General features: G+C 39.0%; 1 protein-coding gene across 2 annotated transcripts in view; it reads left to right on the plus strand.

The window, feature by feature from the left end:
• IL7R (interleukin 7 receptor) overlaps nt 1-18,658 on the plus strand; it is a 31,347-nt gene extending 12,689 nt beyond the window's left edge. For both annotated transcript variants that reach the window (XM_059416996.1, XM_059416997.1), the window contains 6 exons: nt 7,083-7,240; nt 10,260-10,417; nt 12,614-12,776; nt 13,699-13,792; nt 14,676-14,751; nt 15,150-18,658. In XM_059416996.1, the coding sequence (XP_059272979.1) occupies nt 7,083-7,240; nt 10,260-10,417; nt 12,614-12,776; nt 13,699-13,792; nt 14,676-14,751; nt 15,150-15,653 (1,153 nt within the window). In that variant the 3' untranslated portion in view covers nt 15,654-18,658. The remainder of the gene's footprint in view (nt 1-7,082; nt 7,241-10,259; nt 10,418-12,613; nt 12,777-13,698; nt 13,793-14,675; nt 14,752-15,149) is intronic.
• The last annotated feature ends 2,551 nt before the right edge of the window (nt 18,659-21,209 follow it).

A 21,209-nucleotide genomic window follows, 5' to 3' on the forward strand; every position in this document is an offset into this window, starting at 1 on the left:
CGGCTTAACCCACTGAGCCACCCAGGCGCCCAACACTAAATTTTCTCTAATTACCTGAGGCCAGGGCCACTGGCACAAAGTGAGACTGTCCACTGTAGGCCACTGGGTTTTCTTAGCTCCTAGCATGGCTTCCCCTCCATATAGAGGGGATCCTGAAATTCAGACACTTAAAAGGATGCCAAGGCTCACAAGCCAACTGTATGGTGACCCTTTCTATTTCATTGCTTATTAATCTCATTCTCCAAAAGGTGAGAATGAACCAAGAATACCATTTTAGGTTCTTCTTAAACTTCCAACAATACCAAGAACTTGCTTCTTGTTAAGGATTTATAATTGAATATTCTACCATGCTTTACTTACAAATATATTCTAAACTCGATGACTGAACTAAAAGCTATTATCTTTTTAATTTCTCCACATCATGTCTTACCTAAATTCAGAAATGAAATCTACTCCAATTCTTCCCTTCTATCCTTATTCATCTAATTATGACGTATTGCCATCTTCAGAACTTTCCATGTGACACTCGTCCCAAGTTTGTCCCCTAGTATCCATCTGGCCTAACTTAAAAATTTGCTTTTGATATTTACTCTACTCCAAGGGGAAAAACCTCAATGAAGGATATGCTCTCTAGGAAGTCCAACACACACACGTGCACTCACACATACACACACACACACACACACACACTTAAAGCCAAAACAATTGCATACCTTAAGATATAACAACAAAAAAACTATAATTGGGGGTGGGACAATTTTAAGGAAGGTGCCACAAGTAGTAAATATACTTAGCCAATTAATAAACTTAAAATTTCTTCAACCATCTCTATCTTTGTCTGAATGCAGAAGTATAACCAGTCACTCAAAGATCACAGCAACCCAGAGCTGGGAGACTCTGCCCCTAAATCTGAGGCATCCTTCTCAGATTTTAGCCCAATGCCCACCTCATCTCAAGCCACAGACATGTTCTTTCTGCTCAGAGTCCAGGAACAATCCCAGAGAGGGCTCACTTGAGCACATGCTGAGATAAGTACACCCACATCCAGTTTGCCAAAGAAAACTAACACATTCTGTATTGTAGATAGTAAAGGACCTTTTTAGAAGATATTCCCTATAATCTTTTTTTAAAAATAACTTGTACTATGCAGCCATCAAAAGAAATGAAATCTTTTATTTATTCTTCTCCTACCCACTTAAGCCCCCATGTTGCATCACCACTTCCTCAAGATGGGATTGGGAGGGAGACAAACCATAAGTGACTCTTAATCCCACAAAACAAACTGAGGGTTGCTGGGGAGAGGGGGTTTGGGAGAAGGGGATGGGATTATGGACACTGGGGAGGGTTTGTGCTATGGTGAGTGCTGTGAAGTGTGTAAACCTGGTGATTCACAGACCTGTATCCCTGGGGATAAAAATATATGTTTATAAAAAATAAAAAATTAAAAAAAAATAACTTGTTATTTAGAAGAATTCTTTCCCTGTAAGCAAATCTATACAAAGCCTTTATTTTTCCTGCCACTATCCCCACTTCAAATTTGGCCAGCTATACCTCTCTTCAGGGCTATTTGGCTAGAAGTGCATGTAGAAAAAAATTTGGTAACCATGTTTATCACAGGGGAGGGACATTAAATTGAGGGTTGAGGAAGGAAGAGAAATGAGTACTTTTATTTTTATTCTTCATTGTTTAATTATTTTTACAATGAGAATACATATTTTACTTCCTTCTTTAATATGGAATATTTCTTTCACCCTAGAAGGATGCCTCCTGTCCCCTTTCAGCCGTTCATCCCATGTGAGCAATCTATCACCCCCTGGTTTTGCCAGTTTCCAATAGTTCTTATAAATGGAATGACACACTATTTACTCTTTTCTATATGAATTCTCTCACACAACAAAATGCTTTCAAGAATTACCCATGTTGATGTATGTATCAGAACTCATCTTTTCAACTGCTATTAATTCCACTGCATGAATATATCACAAGATTTGAATCCTTTCTCCTCTTGATGGACACTGGAGATTTTTCAAATTTTAGACTATTATTTTTTTTAAGCTGCTACTAAATTATTTTACAGATGTGTTTGTTAATGCACACTTTCATTTCTCTGTGGTAAAAACCATAGTGGAATCACTGAATCATAGGGTAGGTGTGTGTTTAACTTTGTAGGAAACTGTCCAGCAGTTTTCCAGAGTGGTTATACCATTCTATTCATCAACCAAGAAAGTGTGAGAGCTACACATCGTCTCCAACATGTGGCTTTGAAAACAGTATCTCGTGATTTTTCTTTACCTTTCTCAAATAACAAATAATTTTGACCATCTTTCTGAGTAGCTGCTGGCCATTTGTATGTCTTCTTATGGCAGGTGTCTGCTAAAGCCATTTGTCTTTTTTACTGAGTTATTTATCCTTTTATTGCTGATGGGTATGAATTCTTTGTATGTTCTGGAAATAATTCCTTTGTCAGATACATGGATTACAACTATTTTCTGCCAGTGTGTAACTTGTCATTTCATTTTCTTAATGGTGTATTTCAATGAGGAAGAAGCTTTCATTTTGATTAAAGTCCAATGTCTTTTTTTTTCTCTTTCATGTTTAATTTTTATGTGTCAATACTATTTTTGTTCACTCCCAAAGTCAGAAAGAAAGTTTACTTTTTCAATGTTGTTTTGAGTATTCTGAGCTCTTTATATCTCCACATAAATTTTAGTATCAGCTTGGTTTTTTTCTTTTAAATCTTGCTGAGATTTTGATTAATATTATATATGTTACATTGGGGGAATTTGTTATCTTCTCACTACTAAATTTGCTAATCCACGAATACGCCACTCCATTTATTTAGATCTCCTTTAATAGCTCTGAGGAATGTTTTATAATGTCCATTGTAAAGGTCTTGAACATCCTTTATTAATTTTATCTTTAAGCATTTTATGTTTATTGTTATCATAAGTAGAGTTGTTTTTAAAATTTATTTTCTAATTGTTTGATTCTAGCTTATAGAAATATAATTGTCTTTTATATTCTGACCCTGAAGAATTCACCCTACTAGTTCCTGTAATTGTGTTGGAGAATCTATATAATGCTGTCTGCAAAGAAAGGTTTTTTCTTCCTTTTCAAACTGGGTATCTTCTTGTTTATTTTTTCCTCTTGCCTTACGCACTGACTAGAACCTCTAGTACTCTAATAAATAAAAGTGGTGAAAGTGGTTATTCCTGTTTTGTCCTTATCAACGGGAGAAACGTTCACAATTTCACCATTAAATATGATAGTAACTCTAGACTCTGTAAATTTCCTTTATCAGGTTGAGGTAATGTTCTTCTATGAATTGCTGGGAGTTTTTTATTATAGGTGGATGTTGAATTTTGTCATATGTCTATCTGCGTTACTTAAGATAATCAGATTATGTGTGACTTTTGTTCTGGTAATACGGTGAATTGTATGATTCATATTTGATTGCTGAACCTGCCTGGATTTCCTGGGATGTGACCTACTTTCTCATAGTAGTAACATCAATGTGTTAATATTTTCTTGAGGAAATTTTGATATACATTCTAGGGGGATGTTTATCTGTAAATTTCTTCTCTGTGATATTTTTGCCAGCTTTTGGTACAAGAGTTGAGCTAACCTCATAAATTAAGTTGGATAGAGTCTGTTTCTACTCTATTTCCCAGAGTAATTTCTGTAGAATTGGCACAGTTCTCAGTTTTCAGTTCTGTTTTTCTAGAGCCATCTAGCTATTGCTAACCCATGCTTTTCTTAGCATGTTTCTTAAATATTTGCTAGAAGTCACCAACATAGAAGTATCTGGCATAGAGTTTTCTTATTATGGAAGTTTGTTGATATTAAATGTAATTCCTCTGAAAGAAATATAGCTATTGAGATACTCAATTTCTTCCTTATTTGTACTTTTGGGCAATATCTTTTTCTTAGTAATTGCTCTAATAATTAACAATATTCAACCTTATCATAGTTTACTTAGAGTTAATATTGTACTATTTCATATATGAAATCTAAGAAACTTGTAATGATACATCAATATACTAACAATTATCACATCCTATCTTATGCACTATTGTTATATATTTTTACATCTACCATACATTATAAATGCCACAATAATGTTATAATATTTGTTTTAAGCAATAATTTAGCTTTAAATAATTTAAAAGAAAGAAATATATATTGTCTTTTACATTTACCAAAGTATAGCCTTTCTGGTACACCTAGTTGTCTCCTATAGATCTGCAATCCCTTATGGTCAATGCCTTCTGGTCTAAAGAAGTTAAAACAAATTATCTCAATTTTTATTTATCTGGAAATATCTTTACTTGACCCTAATGATTGAAGAATATTTGGTACATGTGAGACTTCAAAGTGGACATATTTTTTTCTCTCTTCCAGAGTTTTAAAGGTATTATTCCAGGGTCTTCAGTTCCCATAGTTTTTGATCAGAAGTGATATTTTTCTCTAGATACTTTCAAAATTTTCTATTTGCCTTTGTTTTTCAGCCATTCAACTGTGATGTGCCTAGGGGTGGTTTCTTTTGGATTGATCCTGCTTGGATTTGCTAAGTTTCTTAAACCTAAAAATAGACATTTTTGTTACATTTGGGAAATTTGCAGCCATTATTTTTTAGGGCATTTTTTTCCATCCTAGTATCTTTTCTTGTTCTGGAATTCTAATTACATATTTATTTATCCCTTGATATCATCCTATAGGTCACTGACCATTTCTGTTACTTCAGACTGAAAACTTGTCGTTGCTCTATCTTCAAGTTCACTGACCCTTTCCTCTGCCATCTTCAATCTGTTGTTAAGCCCATCAGTGCATTTTTACAAATTTCTTTTTTAATTATTTATTTTTTATAAACATATATTTTTATCCCCAGGGGTACAGGTCTGTGAATTGCCAGGTTTACACACTTCACAGCACTCACCAAAGCAAATACCCTCCCCAATGTCCATAACCCCACCCCTCTTCTCCCAACCCCCCTCTCTCCAGCAACCCTCAGTTTGTTTTGTGAGATTAAGAGTCTCTTATGGTGCGTTTTTACAAATTTTGGATTTACTTGTTCATTACAGTATTTTCATCTGGTTTTCTTTTACAATTTCCATGGCTCCATTAACATTATACATCTATTCAATCATTATGGCCATATTCTTTGTTTAGCCCTTGAACGTATTTACAAAAGCTGCTTTAAAGTCCTTTTCTGCTAATTCCAACATCTGGTCACTTTAGAGTAACTGCTTTACATTGACTGCTTTTTGTCTTGACTATGGGTCTCATTTTTCTTTTTTTCATCTATTATAGTGGCTCTTGAATGTATGAAAGACATTGGTAACAGGTTTTCTGGATTCTGTTAAATTCCTCTGCTGAATTTTAGTTTTACCTCTGTTAGTAGGTCAACGGGACTAGATTAATCTTCAAATTCTCTTTTATTTTGAGACAGCATCTAAAATCTCATTTCAGTACTTTCTAGAGCCATCTAACTATTGCTAACCCCTGTTTTTCTTAGAGTCTCTCCCACACTTGACAATTAAAGGGACATATACTGATATGAGCAAAGTTTATATGCAGATCTGGTGTCATACATCCCCATTAAAAATATCCAGCCATGCAGACAAGTCCTCTAACTTCTCAAGAAAATAAAATTGTAGCTTTCTGTTATATTCTAGATGCCTATCACAGTATGATCTGAGGATTGCCATCAAACAAATTTTAAAAAACTAGGAACAAGGATACCATCCACCTCTTTTTAAAGGATTAATTTCCCTCTCATGTCTGCATATTTTTGGTTACTCTCTAAAGCTTTTAAATAGGATTTCCAAAAAAATAGCTTGTCTAAGGTTTATAATAGTTACATATTAGAGGGCTAGTATGACATAAGTTGTTCTGCTATTACTGGAACTCAAACATATACTTTTTATTTTAAAAGTACAATGTGGAACTTTTTAAAAAATATATTTTATTGGGGTGCATGGATGGCTCAGTGGCTTAAAGCCTCTGCCTTTGGCTCAGGTCATGATCCCAGAGTCCTGGGATTGAGCCCTGCATCACACTCTCTGCTCAGCGGGGAGCCTGCTTCCTCCTCTCTCTGCCTGCCTTTCTGCCTACTTGTCAAATAAATAAATAAGTAAATAAATAAATAAGTAAGCAAATAAATAAATAAATAAATAGTTGTATTTACGCATTCAAATAAATGTATTTATTTATTTATTTATTTGAGAGAGAGAGAAAGAGAGAGAGAGAGAGTGTGTGTGTGTGTGTGTGTGTGTGTATGCACGAGTTGGGGAGGGGCAGAGGGAGAGGAAAAAGGAGATTCCAGGCTGAACAGGGAGCCCAATGCAGGGTTCAATTCCATGACTCTGGGATCATGACCTAAGCCAAAGGCAGACACTTAACTGATTGAGCACCCCAGTGCCTCAATGTGGAGATTTTGATGTTAGTTGTACAGTAGGCAACAATCTCTCTTCCTCGGTTTCCTGAAAGTCTGATCTGAATTGGGAAGAGGAAGTGACAGAGTTCAATTCCTAGAGCATGGCTACTGTGTGTTAAGCTAGGGAACATGGGAAGAAGGGTTGATTTTAAAGTCTGTTGATTAGGTAAAAGTGGAACACAGTCAAAATTACCTTTGAAAATCCCTAAATTACTCATTAAGTATATATGGTTTTATGTATACAATTCTTTAGACTATTGTATCATTTCCTTTAAGTTTTCTGGGGGCAATGTTTCTTTACAGGTTTTATTTTCTCAATTTATTTCTGCAGGATATCAAAAAGAGAAATTACCTTCTCACCTAAACAAGGATTTGTTTTTCAATGATTGATCATTTAAAAATAGGAATTTTCCATCTTTTTCATGAACATGCTTTGACTGTTTCAGATTCAGTATATCACTAGGTATGACAATAGCAAGAAGCCACATTATTTAATTCTCTCTCTCTCTCTCTCATAAGCATCTATGCATCCACACACCTATTGACAGAGTAGAAGTCACACAACTGAAATATCCATGAAATGCTACTCTATTGTATACAGAGACTCCGACTTGATTTAAGATGGATTCACTTTTTGTTTCTACAGTGGAGCCCTTTTGAATGTAAAATGCCTGACTTTTGATAAACTACATGAGATGTATTTCATTAAGACAAAGAAATTCTTACTCATCGGAGACAGCGAAATACATGTGAAACTTGGAGGAAAGAACATAACTTTCAAGAAACTGAACATAGTCAAAATAGGTAAGAATTTGTATATAGGGGTAAGGTTGCCATTTAGGGATATATGAAGACACTGATTCAGTGTCATAACCTGTAAGTGGAAATTGGACAAAGTGATTAAAGAGATGCATTCTTTTGCTGGTTTTAAATACTATGGTTCACTTTCTCTCCCTATTTTTGACCCCTTCTTTGGCGCCCCAAAAGAAAATTAAAGGTAAGAGAGCAGTATTCATTAGAGACAACAAGGAGGTGAGAAACTTTAAATCTATCTCAGCTTTGCTTCACTAAATTGGTAAAATATAGAGTAAAAGCAGAAGTTCTATCTGTAAAAAAAAAAAACCCGGAAAAAAAGTCAGAGAAAAAGTCACTAATGTGAAAAAGACACATTAGTCAGAGGGTTGTGCATGTTGGCCACACAGCAACATAGGCCACAACCTATGTGAAAGCAAAGGAGATAATAACAACAAGGTAATTATGAGTATAGGACACAAGAAAGTTGGCTTTTGTCATTTGTAGACTAGGCTGTCAAGGATGGATGGTCAGTTTGTGCACTGTGCAAGAGCATAATATCTACAGGTTCATCACTGGAATTGCAAATATAGATAATAGACACACACACACACAATTGCAAATATGTATCTCTCACTTCTCTGAGAGCAGGTAGAAAGGACAAAGATTCTCAGTCTTCTGGCAGACTCCTGGCATTTTAGAGACTCCAGCTGGCACCCTGTCCATCTGAATCCCCAAATCATACCCAGTTCTCTCAGAGGCCCAATTTCTATACCCCAGCAGAAACAAATCTCAAAAACCACATCTGAGGAGCCAAGGGAAAAAAGCAGTAGTGCTTACCCCTGGTAGCATGTGCCCCTGTGAAGTGGGAGTTAGGAACCCCTTGGGGTTTTAGAAAGCACCCTTAAGCAACCAGGATGAGAGATAGTGGAGGCATATTACTCAGTAGTACCTTCTTCTGGTTCTTAAAGTTATATTTCATTGGCAGAACTGTCATTGAATTAAATTTAAACTGGAAGTCCCTGATTGAGCTCTAGAACAGAGTTCCCCTGCAACCACCTGGCCCTCACATACTTCCCTTTCTTTAGGTTTGGGCCCTCTGATAAGGCTAGAGGGGTAACTCCCTCCATTCCCATTAGTCTTGGTGGCGTAAATCTGTTATTGTTCACATTGTTTCCAGAATAAATAAACTTATAAAAATATTTCTTGAGAAATGAGCTACTTTTCCTAATGTGCTCACAGGCACCCTTTGGACCAGAGACAGACCTATTTGGAGGACACCTGGCAAGCCACTATGAGATAATGGAGCACAAAAACAAAAGCTAGAGAAGAGCAAGCCTCAGAATCAGACAGAATTGACTTTAAATACTAGTAAACCATTTTATAGAAGCCTGAACTTAATTAATCTCTCTGAGACTCAATTTCCTCGTCACTATAGCGGTAATAAGGGATTGTTGGTGGAAGCTTGTATAACTAAAGCACTTGGTGCTTAGTAGGTGTATAATCGATAGAAGTCTGTTCTTCCCTTTTGGGGAGTCCTTGGGAGATGGGAAAGAAGCAAGGAATTCAGTGTCAGAGGTTTCATTGAGAAGGTGAATCTTAATTATTCTCTTGAATGAAGAGTAGGAACTGACTTGGCGCGTGAAAATGTTGACAATATTTTGTGGTGGTCTGTTTCTTTATACCCACGTGCCTTTCCCCTTGTTTCCCCTGGGCACCTTCCCTTTCTATAGTGCATCTAAGAGTAAAAAAGAATAAACTTCCTCTTTTATAAGACATCGAAGGACAAAGGAGAGACTTCCTCTTTTTCAGGATCTCTGGGGCAATGCAGGAAAATCTTAGGTGGTTACCACTATGAGCAAGTGACAATAATAAGTGAGCCAAATTCCACCACATGAGTTCACTTTACTGGGTCAGCAAGTGGGTCTCAAAGCCCAAATCAGGTAGCTTAGACTCCAGATCAGTCTACAGAGTAAGAGTTTGATGAGCACATACTCTCTCATTAACAATAGGTTTAGCTTGGATTTTAGCCTATGTGCTCCCCATCTCTGTCTGAGATCAGCCATGCGAAAAAGTGGCTGTCCCACCTTTAGACAACTAACATCCCAGGCTTTGGCGATAGAGTAGCTAAGAACCCAAGACAGGAAAGCCCCTGGACAATAGTGGAGAGGCCACCTGACACGCATGCTTTTCAAAGAATTTAGTACATTTCTCTGGGATCATTTTGCCTAGAATAAAACCTATCTCCCTCAATAGCATTTCATATATGGTGCATATGATCCTAAGAGGAACTTTGCATGGCAAGCAGGCAGAAGGAAGAGACTAGAGAAGAATTTAGAGCCAATACAAACTAGATTGAAGTCACACCAGAAGTTATGAGCTTAGGGCCAGGAGGCAGACCCTCAAATTCTATATAGCTGAGACGTGCAAGTCTCCCAGCTTACAATCTGATTTTATTGGAATAACAAGGACTCAAAGTTCAAATACTCCTATTTGGGGGCCAGTTATTAGCAAATTCTCTAGTATTCAAAAGGCAAAGAGAATATGTTTTAGTGTAGAATTGGCACTAGCTGCCATAACAAATAAACCCTAAAACATATGACAGCTCAAACACCAAAAGTTTATTTTTTTGCTCACATAAGAACCAAAATAGGTATTTCTAATTTGTGGTTGATGCTCCTCCAAGCAATATTCAGAGTTCCTTCATTCTGTGGTTCCATTGTCTTCAACATATGTCTCCAAGTGTTAGAAAGGGAATAAGCATAGAGCCATACATGTAAGGTTCCTGGGCCAGGATGGGAGATGGTACACATCACTTCCACCCACATTGCTCACAAGACCACACCCAACTGCTAGGGAGGCTGAAAAGCATAGTTAGGCTTGTGAATCAGAAGAAGAAGAAATGGTTTTCTCAACAACTGTCCAGTTACTGACTCAGAAAAAGAACGTGATTTTCAGAGTAGATGAATTTTAAAAAGTATAAATGAATTTTAAAAAGAAAATTCCTTTTTAATTTCTTTTTCCTTTCCAGTTAAACCTGAGGCTCCTTTTAACATAAGAGTCATCTATCGCGAGGGAGCAAATGATTTTCTGGTGACATTTAACACATCTCATTCACAGAAGAAGTATGTGAAAGAACTAATGCATGAGGTGGCCTATCGCCAGGAAAAAAATGAAAATGACTGGATGGTATGTAGATTACCCACATTTATCCATTACAACATTCATAAAGATGTATATATAAATATACTTTATAGGTAAATTTACATAAAATATACAAAATTTAAAACACTTACATAAAACTCTAAAATAAAAAACTTCTTAATGTTATAAATTTCATTGTCCTGGAGGTGAATTTACCTGGGGAGGGCCCATAGCAATTTTGTGGTCAAAATATACCTTTTCTGGGAGAGTCTGCGTGGCTCAGTCATTAACCTTCTGCCTTCAGCTCAGGTCAGGCTCCCTGCTGGGTGGGAAGCCTGCTTCTCCCTCTCCTACTCCCCCTCCTTGTGTTCCCTCTCTTGCTGTATCTCTCTCTGTCAAATAAATACATAAAATCTTTAAAAAACAAAATGTCCCTTTTCCTGAAAGAAGCTTCAGGTTCCACAAAACCTAGGTCTTCTCGGGGCCATCCCATTTTAGCTCTAATTTTTTTTTTCTTGCTCTATTTTTTTCTTTTCATAATGTTTCTAAATTAGGCTGTTGAATTAACAATACAGAATCGATCCTCTTTATTTGGGGGGGTCTCAAAAAGTACACAACTCTCACAGGAAAATCAGACAAAAATCATGACCAAGCCATAGCCACAGTCTGGGTCACAGTTGTGGAATCAGCCTGAAGTAAGGAAGCGAGTGGAATATTTTTCTTCGTTTTTTTAAAAGCCTGAGTTCTTCATCTGCTTAGTAACAAGATTCATTTGTATCATAATTTGGAGGACTATTTAGACTCTATAAGTTACTGTTGGAATGGTCTAGCTGTCCCAGAAATTTGTCTTGAGGAAAAGACAGGAGAAATGTAGAGTGTCCCAGATTTTCAGGTTTCTCTTAGCCTACTGGCTTAACTTCTGTCTTTTTTGTACCACATGGACAAAAACCAAATGATGGCTTCTCCTTCTCAAGGTGAAGAGTGTCTACTTACCCATACTCTTCCCTTTTCTCAGGCCAGGATTAGCCTTCTTTTTCCACAACATGTTGCTGTACAGTACTTATATTAAATGTAATGTCTGCCCTAAACAGCCTTCTCTGTCTTTCTACCCATCCATCCCACAAACTAGGCTACCTTGATCCTGCCCTCTTGAACCTTCATCTGAAAACGCTCCAGTGGAAAAACAACTATAGCGTAGAAAGGAAGAATCTTGAATAAATGATAGTAGGACAGTCAGTTTGCTACTTGCCAAAAAACCCAAGTTAAATGTTTAACTTGGTCCATATAAAAATAAAATAAAATAAAAAGATGATTTAAGGAAATTATATAAAACTGAAACTATACTAGGTAGGGAAAATATAGGTAAATGTTTATATAATCTTGAGATGAAGAAGAATATCCTAAGCATGAAAGCAGTAAAAAAAGGCAAAAGATTGATACGTGTGACTACATAAAAATAAAGGCTTATAAATGTCAGCACATAAAATAATCAAAGTCATTAAGCAACTTAGAAATTAGAAATTAGGATTAAATTGTCACGTATACTACTGACAGATGGTTAATATCTTTCCTATATAAAGAGGTCATATAAATCATTAAGAAAAGGACAAATGTAGAATAGAAAAATTAGCAAGAAACTTGGAAATGTCTCATAAATTAGAAATATGTAAATTCAATAAATACATGAAAACTAATAATTGAATGAGTATAAATGTAAGTAACAATGGAATATTAACTTTTTATTGATCAAATTGAAAGATGTTTTTTCCTCCTTAAGGGTAATGCACATTTTTGAAGATACTATTGTCTCTATATTGTTATTTACAATATAGAGTGGTATATTTTCTAGAGAGAAATTATTCCTGCTCACTAACCTTACCACTCCCTTTTATTTCCTTTTGGAATGTGAAATGGGGGAAAAGGGGAAAAAAGAAATTAAAGTAAAGAAAGGAAGGTGGGAGCCTGGGAGTGATTTATATCCTCTTGGAATGGAGAGCCCAGCTCACCTGGGCTGAACAAACATCACCTGCTCACCTGAACAAAGACTTATGGTACTGTTGTCCTCCTTGACCCCTGGTAGCATCATTTAGGAGCTCACACATGGTCCTCCCCATGTCATAGCTTCTTTTCCTAATGAGAGTATCCATGTGACTGAAGACACTCAACTTGAAATGATTCGGGGGATCTGGGTAGCACTTCTTTTTCAATCCTAGACATGTAACAGCGTACTTTGTTCTTTAGCATGTGAACATATCCAGTACAAAGCTGACACTCCTACAGAGAAAACTACAGCCTGATGCAATGTATGAGATTAAAGTCCGGTCCATCCCTAATGCCAACTATTTTCAAGGCTTCTGGAGTGAATGGAGTCCAACCTTCCACTTCAGAACACCAGAGATCACAGGTGGGAAATGACTGTAGAATCTTTGTGCCCTTCATAGGGCTTTGCATGTCAAAGTGTGTGAGCAGGAGTGAGAGCCAGAGAGACTAAATGAACCCACAAGTTAGGACTCCCCCTAGGGTATTCTTACAGTTTTATAGAATGACCTGCTGTCTTTGCCCCTTTGGTGAAGAACAAGGAAGTGGTGGGAGCAAGGTCCTTAGTTGTTGATCAAATGACTCTACTGGTATCGTCAGTGACTCTACTGACCTAGATGCTCTTGGGAGATGCTAATGCTGAACAAAATGCCCATCGACTACCTCCACTTTACCAATTTAGACTGGAATTCCCATGGCTGGTCTCTGTAAAGTGCCTCTAGGGAACGCCTGTGGTGATGGAAGACGGGCAACCAAATGCTGCTCTTCTGTGCCCCCTTTTTCAGAATAGCAAAGATACCCACGTGGTCTAGGAAGCAAGAATGGCTAGAAAAAAACAAAGAACATGGCTCAGGCAGGCCCCTGAGGAACAAAAACACCGCAAACATATCTTATCTTTGACGGTATGAGGGGAACTGTTCTGCCATCCCAGACTCCCATTCTCAGACTGGAATTTGTCGAGTCTTCAGTACAGAGAATCCACCTCATCATTCTCCTGCAGGGCTTCCTTCTCTTGGTGGTGGGAGTTGGGAAAGAGTTCTGGCAGCTTAATGCCTGTCACTTTTATATTTCAAGTGACAGATGTTCTAGACCTGGTCACCCAGTTCAGTACCACTTACTGAAACCAAAATTCTTAGTTTATAAATCTAGTACATCATCCTATTTGCTGAAAAGTAACTTCAAAGAAATAATAGATGGTCCTATGTTACTAAATAAATTCAAAGCACCCTGAAAGCATCCCCTACTACGTGGTTAATGATTGCTAACCAAGATCTATCCTTGCATTCCAGGGAGGATGGATCCTGTTTTACTAACTATTAGCATTCTGAGTTTCTTCTTTGTGGCTCTGATGGTCATCTTGGCCTGTGCATTATGGAAAAAAAGGTGAACTTTAACTAATAAAGAGGATGGTTACTTGGGGTCCCAGACAGTTGGAGCTCTAACCCTATTTATTGATGAAAAAACTACAAAGGGGAATAAGGCATTTCTGGAATTACAGTGCCCATATTCCTCCCCAGCTGGGGGCACTGGTGAATTTCAACCGTTAATTTCATAAGGGATGAAAATATGTAAATTTGACATAGGACAAACCCTCCTCCCAAACTTTCTCTCCTAACAGAATAGAAAGTATGCCTCCAAAATGTTTGGGCGGCTTGGGGTACCCAGGGAAAATGCAGAATGTATTTGAAAGCTTGAATTTCAACACATGACTTTGTGGGACTTTGCATTCTACCCCACGAAAGAGCCATGTTGGCTTCATCACAAAAATGATGTTTTTGGCACATACCTTCAAGTTATTAATGTTCTAGAAAGCTACCCACAGCACAGAGCCATATATTCTCATAAGACTCCAACTTGAAAAAGAACAACTTAGAGCAATTTCCCTGGGTGACTTAGAAAATATTCCTCATCTCCACCAGAACAAGAGCAGAGGGGAGGAATAAGATGACGACACCTGTATTAGGAGTAGATGAACAGGGTGAGTGTTGGCTTCATAGCTACACCATTGCCAAACTTCACTGTTCCTCTTTCCCAGGGCTCTCTCCCCAGTGCTCACAGAGATGACTGACAATGACCCCTCTGTGAATTGACAGGACACTGAGGCCCAGGGAAAACAAGTCACTTACTCAATCTCACCCATCTAGTTGTAGCAGAGCCAAGACTAGAAATCCGCTCTTTTGATTTCTGGCTCAGAACAAATGGAAAGACCTACTGTGCATGCTCCCACACCATTCATTTCCTCTTTCTCAATGTTCTTTCATTTCAGAATTAAACCCATTGTGTGGCCCAGCCTCCCCGATCATAAGAAGACTCTGGAACAACTGTGCAAGAAACCCAAAAAGGTGAGGGCTTCTGGCGCTTCTACCACAATGTTAGAGGCATCCCAGTACCCAAGAATGATATTGCAGGATAGAGAAAAGTTGAACAATAAGTTTTGGTCTTTTGTGCTTCCCATGACTAGGGTCCCTCATGAGATCCTGGCCGTACCATCCTAGAGATAGGAAACTAAAATGAAGTAAAAGTCTCAGAAGTCTCCCAGGGTGGAGGACATAGCCAGTCCCTTTAGACCTTGATGTGTCAGAGCGTTTCCAGAGGCAGAGTCAACTAGACTTGCGGGTAGTTCTCCAACCTTCTCTGGTAGACCCCTGTCAGAAAGTTCCTTACATCCTTCCATGAACTGAACCTTTGCTTGTGTGTCCCTTTGGAGCACTCTCTATGCCTTCTCTCTTTTTTGGTGCAGAATTTGAATGTGAGTTTCAACCCCGAAAGCTTCCTGGACTGCCAGATTCATAAGGTGGATGACATTCAAGCTAGAGATGAAGCAGAGAGCTTTCTGCAAAACACTTCTCCTCCACAACTAGATGAGACTGAAAAGCAAAGGCTTCGAGGGGGTATGCAGGGCCCCACCTGGCCATCAGAGCATGCAGTCATCGCCCCAAAAACCTTCAGAGGAGATTCACCCTTCGGAAGCCTGGCTGGGAGCACCAGTATGTGTGAGGCCCTTGTGCAACCTTCTTCCAGGTCCCCAGACTGCAGGGAAGGTGGCAAGAATGGGCCTCATATGTACCAGGGCCTGCTGCTTGGGTCTGGAACTACAAATAGCACCATGCCCACTCCATTTCCTTTCCAGCCAGGAATCCTGACACTGAACCCAGCTGTCCGGGGACAGCCCGGGCTCACTTCCTTGGGATCAAGTCAGGAAGAAGCATATGTCACCATGTCCAGCTTCTACCAAAACCAGTGAATTGTCAGAAATGCAGGACTGGAAGGAACCATGAAGACCAAGATGACCGAGCTCCTACTTACTTTCCCTCATAGGACAAAGAAGACAAAATCAATGCCAGCCCTCCGTATAATCTACAGGATTCAGAAACATAGGTTGGACCACTCCTCCCCACTCCAGGGTCATTTGGCTTGAGGGAGGAGCACTCTGCTGCAGGCAACCCAAATTATTCCATTATTCCAGAAAGAAAAAGAAGCAGGAAAGAATGAAAGAAAGGGTGGAGGAGAGGAGAAAGGGGGGTGTACAGCGGGAAGAAGGCAAGGGCAGACAGAGGGAAAGGAGAACAGAGATGATGATATCTTCCATTACTAGGACTCACTGTGTGTCCTGTGCTCTGCACATCTTGTCTCCCTGCATCCTCATGGTAATCCCGGGCACTGGCGCAATTTTTATTGTTATTATTATTATTATTCTCTTTTCTAATGGATAATGCAACTGAGTCTTGGAGGCGTTAGGTAACTTGTCCATTTTGTTCCCCCTCAGCATGGGGTTTGATGGTTGGCATCTAACTCTGCCCACTGCCCTTCAAGGCATGTACCTTCTCCTTGATTAGGGGTCGTTCCCTTTACAAGTGCCACACTTCAATAATATGGAACAGGATGACTATATAATTTATTGTCCAAATTGAGTCATTTTGAAAGTGAAAGGGGACATTATAAATACTCATTCCAGGACAAGCAGCATAAGTCAGGAGTTTCCCAGGCATATGGGGACAAGGCCACCAAAAAAAAAAAAAAAAAAAAAAAAAAAAAATGCTAAGAGAAAGAAAGGGTGATGTAGTATGTGAACTACCATGGCTAGCCACGTCTATGAAAACTGAATAAGGCAAGAAAAAAGCCACAAATGCCACTTGATTTTGTTTTTCTGAAAAAGGAGAAGCCCAAAATTTCTACTGTTAGTTATCAAACACATGATTCTCTTGCTACCACCACCCAGCTGCATCCCTTGACACAGAAGAATCTGTTACCACCTCTGGATACAGGTGCACTTGAGCAATAAACCAAGAATAACCTTTCTTTGTGTGTAGAGACTGCCCCAACCCAAACATATCTACAGACTGTCCTGAGTTTTATGGCCTTAGATGCTGCCACAAGGGAGAATTATAAACATACACAGTGAGTGAGCTGACTTGGCCTGGGTCTTGAAGATAAAGAAGATTTGACATGCGACCCCTTGCCTTTCTTGGTCTAGATGAATTTCTGGTTATTATCTCAAACCAGGTTAAGACAGCTAAATAATCGCAACCCAGGGGAGTGCAGGGGAGGTCTCTCCCACAGGCCCCCAACCCCTGGGCACCTGTAGAATCACACAGGGCAGCTGAGGCCCAGGAAGTCATGAAGGGCATGGGTTCAGGATTTGATTTGGTTTTGTCCAGGAGTTTGTCCCTGCTGTTGTTGGGGTTGATATTTCATATCTTTTTTTTTTTCTTTCTGTTTTTAGTTTGTTGAGGAGGTGATGTGTTTTTAATCTCTTTGTTTTGTTTTGTGATATCTGGGAAGGGGGCTTTAAATTCTGTCTAACAGATCTTATTTGCTGGTTTAGCAGCCTAATTATAGTAAGATCATTTATTCTTCCATTGGGCATTATACCTTACAAATGCTTTTCTCTGAATCAGTGAAGAATATAATCTCACATTCCCTTCATGCTTTTGTGATTTTTAAAGCATTTCCGTAAGCATTATCCCTTTCATTTCCTTGACAAGTGTTTATGGAAAGTCTGCTATATGCCAACCCCAAGGCTGGGTGTGAGGAATCAAAGACTAATAAAGTCAGGGGCCTCATAAAGTGAGCAATCTAGTAAAAGTGCCAGCTTTGTAAACAAATGATTATAATCACATAAAGTGCTATAATAGAGGCATGATCATTCAAAGGGCCCTGTTGAAGACAATCAGAGAAAATGCCATATCTGCATGGAGGAAAAGCAGAATCTGCCTGGTGTGTCAACAGCAGAAGACATTTTCCACCAGGTAGACATGTATTCTTTACCTTTTGTAGAAATGGGAACCAGGTCTCAAAGAGGAGGTCATCACAGGAAACTTCGTATCAGCCTAGTTCTCTGGTACCTTATCCACCGAGGTCCTATGAAGTGTGTTGTTAGCTTTGACTTATGGGAAAACTGGGAGACAGAAAGGACAGGTAAGTCATTCCACCTGAGGTGTGAAGTCAGGACTTAAAGCCCGAAGTTTGTTTCCCTGACATAATAGACAATCTCTCAAAGAAATGAGAGCATAAGTCTAGAGGAAGATCCAAGTTGCTCCAGCTCTAAAATCCTGTGTTTCAGTATTGTTGAGTACAGATGATCATTTGAATTTTGTGTGTGAGTGTCTGTCTTTTACTGGAGGGATTTAAAATTATTGTATTATCCTCTTATAATCATAACTGCTGCTAATGTGTGATCTTATACTCAGGGATAATGTATAATATCAGATTACAAGTTAGTTCTGACTGACCTCCTTTCAGATTTCATTAAGAAAGAAAAGCTGGTGAGAGACAGGGCAGAAGGCAGAGATGTAAACTGCTAGTTCTGTAGAGCATGAAATGATTGCTGTTTTGACAGGCAGCTCATTTGGTCAAATAAACAATCCTGGCTGGATCTAGGGAGCCTTGGCGTGTTCAACTGATTTTCCACTAGCTTTTGCCTCACCTGTCCTTCTGGTTTCCATGGAAAATGGCTTCAGAAAAGCCAAGGATAGGCCAGTTCAGATGTGCATATATGTGTTTCCATAACACTTCTGGAGGCACTATAAGATGGAACTGGCCAGGAAGGTGGTGAGAATATGTGGTAAGACAATATGTGGTTTTTCTTTGGGGTTGTTCTAAAAACTCTCCAGAATTCACTACAGTGAAGGTCTCTGATTGGACCACATACTTCCCATGGGCATTACAAACATTTTGCAGAGCTGCTAAGTATCTAAGTATCCATTGTGTGTTACCATCTCATATTTAATTAAATGCTATGGAACTCTCTATGCCTGTGCTTGTCGTCTGTGAGGAAAAAGGGACAGAGTGGGCCACAGTTCTCCTCAGCCACTGAACACATTCTGGTGTCATTTGCTGTCATTTTATATTTGGATCTCTGGGGGAAACTCACTCGGTAATTAAGTAATGAATTCACAAATTAAGGAATTAATAACAGTTTGTTGAGTATCTGTTTTACGTTACTTTGTCCTGTGCTAAGCACTGGAGTTACAGAGATGAGATGTTTCCATTTCACCATCACCGGGGGCCAAAGACACACAGGAACAGTTACAATGTCATATCACATACTTGAAGGCCAGGTATCACCAGGATTCTCAGTTGAAGCAATAAAAACAAATGTAGGCTGATTTTTCAGAAAAGGAATTTAAAAAGGCTACTAGAGTCCTCCCAGAAAATTCAAAGGGATCGAAGAACCAAACATGGAGTTCACGAAGCTGTCCCTTCCCTCTAGCACAGGCATCTTCAAAACCTGGTCAACCTCCTCCACCACCACCACCAACCCCAGAGTAGACCTGACCACCATGTCTGGCAGCTTCACGTCCCTGGAATCTGCAGTTAGGTGTAACAATGCCTACCTAGCTCAGGTGCCTGGGCTCAAGCAGTGAGAAGCAGAGAAGAGAAGAACTTGTGTTTGCCTCTTCTGCAGGAAGAGGCTGTGCCTCGTAGATTGGGGTTGTCTCCAAATAAAGGAATGAATTGCTGCCGCTGGCTGAGGAAGGAAAACAAACAAACCAGGAGCAGCAATGTGGAGGAAATCACACTTGATGTGGCAATGCAGTGGAAGCAGGAATGTGACAGAGATACAGGAACCCGCAGGATGTTTCCTGGCAGAGAAAGCTGCTCAAAGTCACGGAGCTGTGACAGAACATGGGGCGTTGGGGGAGGTATAGATACAATAGGTGATGCCTCCTTGTCTCCCTCCATTGCAAACAGTAAGGTGTTGGTTTTTCCCAAAAGTCAGACCCAGGGAACTTTTATAAAAAGTAATACATTGCTGCCTGGAACACTTTATTTTAACTAAGAACATCTGACTGTATGCCCATTCGGCACTCATCTGTAAGAAGAGCAAAGCTGCTCCTTTGGGTTGTGGGCTGTTGACCATCATCTACTCTTTCCAATTTTGCCTTCTTTAAGATGGATAAGGACCTTCAAACACTTAAAAAAAAAAAAATGTAGATGCCTAACTTTGTAAAGGTATTTAATTTTTCAAAATGTTTTATTTTTTTTTAAATTAAATTTAAAATTAATTAAATTTAAAATTAATTTTCTAATTTTTTAACTTTTAATTATTTAAACTCTTCAAAGGTATTCAACAGCCCTGTCTCATGCTATCATGTTTTCAGCCCTGTGACAGCATTCTTTCATGACAAGCGTGCCTTTGTCAGTTTTTTTTCAAACCATTGAAGATAGTTCTCGTAGATCCACCTGAGTCTTTCTTTGCATACTCAAACTTCATCAGCCTTATAATATGATCACAGTAACAGGTCCGGTTGGCCTACACAAGTCTGAAACACGCAGGACTGACATGGGTGAGTTTATGTTTCACTAGAAGATAACCTGCTAGCAGCCAAGTCTCAGCAGAGGTGTTAACTGTACCTCACAGAGAGAATGAAGCGTGCTGGTTCATTCGGCAGGTGGTTCAGTGGAAGCCATCCAGAGGCAGAGAGTCTGCTGAGCGGTGGCTAAGACGGTATTAAGAGAACTGGTGGGGAGCAATGGTTAAGCATTTGACAGGCCAGTCTCAGAAGTTTTGATTTAGTCTTCAGGGAATATACGTGGAAAGATTTTAATCAGGGTTGTGGCATAATAAATTTTATGTGTGTATCAGGGTTAATGGAGGAATCCTGTAACACCTTAGGCTTACTTCTATTCACCACATTGATTTGGCATTATCTGATCTGACTCCCCTTTGGGCTTCTAAGTACTCTGGCGGAGAGAACTGTGACTTACTGGTGTGTATGTGTGTTGTTAAACACAGTACCTAAGAATCAAGAAGGCACTCAATCATAACATGGAATGAATGAATCAGCATGCTAGTGAATGATATTAGTCAGTGTGCTTCCTTATTACCATTCAGGGTAGATTAATGCCAGGATAGGAGGCTCAGAGACACTGCATCCCTGAGAGAGTAGCATATCTGGCAGCCACGTGTAGGGAGTCGGTTGCCTTCCCCATCCACAGTTACCTCCCCAGCTGCACTCTTAACCACTGGAACCACAGAAGTGGGGAAACAATAGGGTGGGGGAAAGAATTTTTCAAAGCTTCATTTTTCAAAGCTTCATTTCTCTGGTGAATATCTACATTTAATTTTGTTTATTTACTTACTTAGTGTATTTCTGATGCACAGTGAAGTCTAATCTAACTTTACATTGTAATGGCTCATGGCATTTCTGTGGGATTTGTGTATCTCTTGCAATGAGGTAGCTGTTAAGGCAAAGAAAGTATGATGCATAAAACTTGGTGGGTCAGAGGAATACATTAACACTCATGAAAAACACTGGGGAAAACAAATGTGAAGCAAACAACACAAGAAGACCCG

This window comes from Mustela nigripes, chromosome 12 (assembly GCF_022355385.1).
Source record: "Mustela nigripes isolate SB6536 chromosome 12, MUSNIG.SB6536, whole genome shotgun sequence".
Classification (NCBI taxonomy): Eukaryota; Metazoa; Chordata; class Mammalia; order Carnivora; family Mustelidae; genus Mustela; species Mustela nigripes.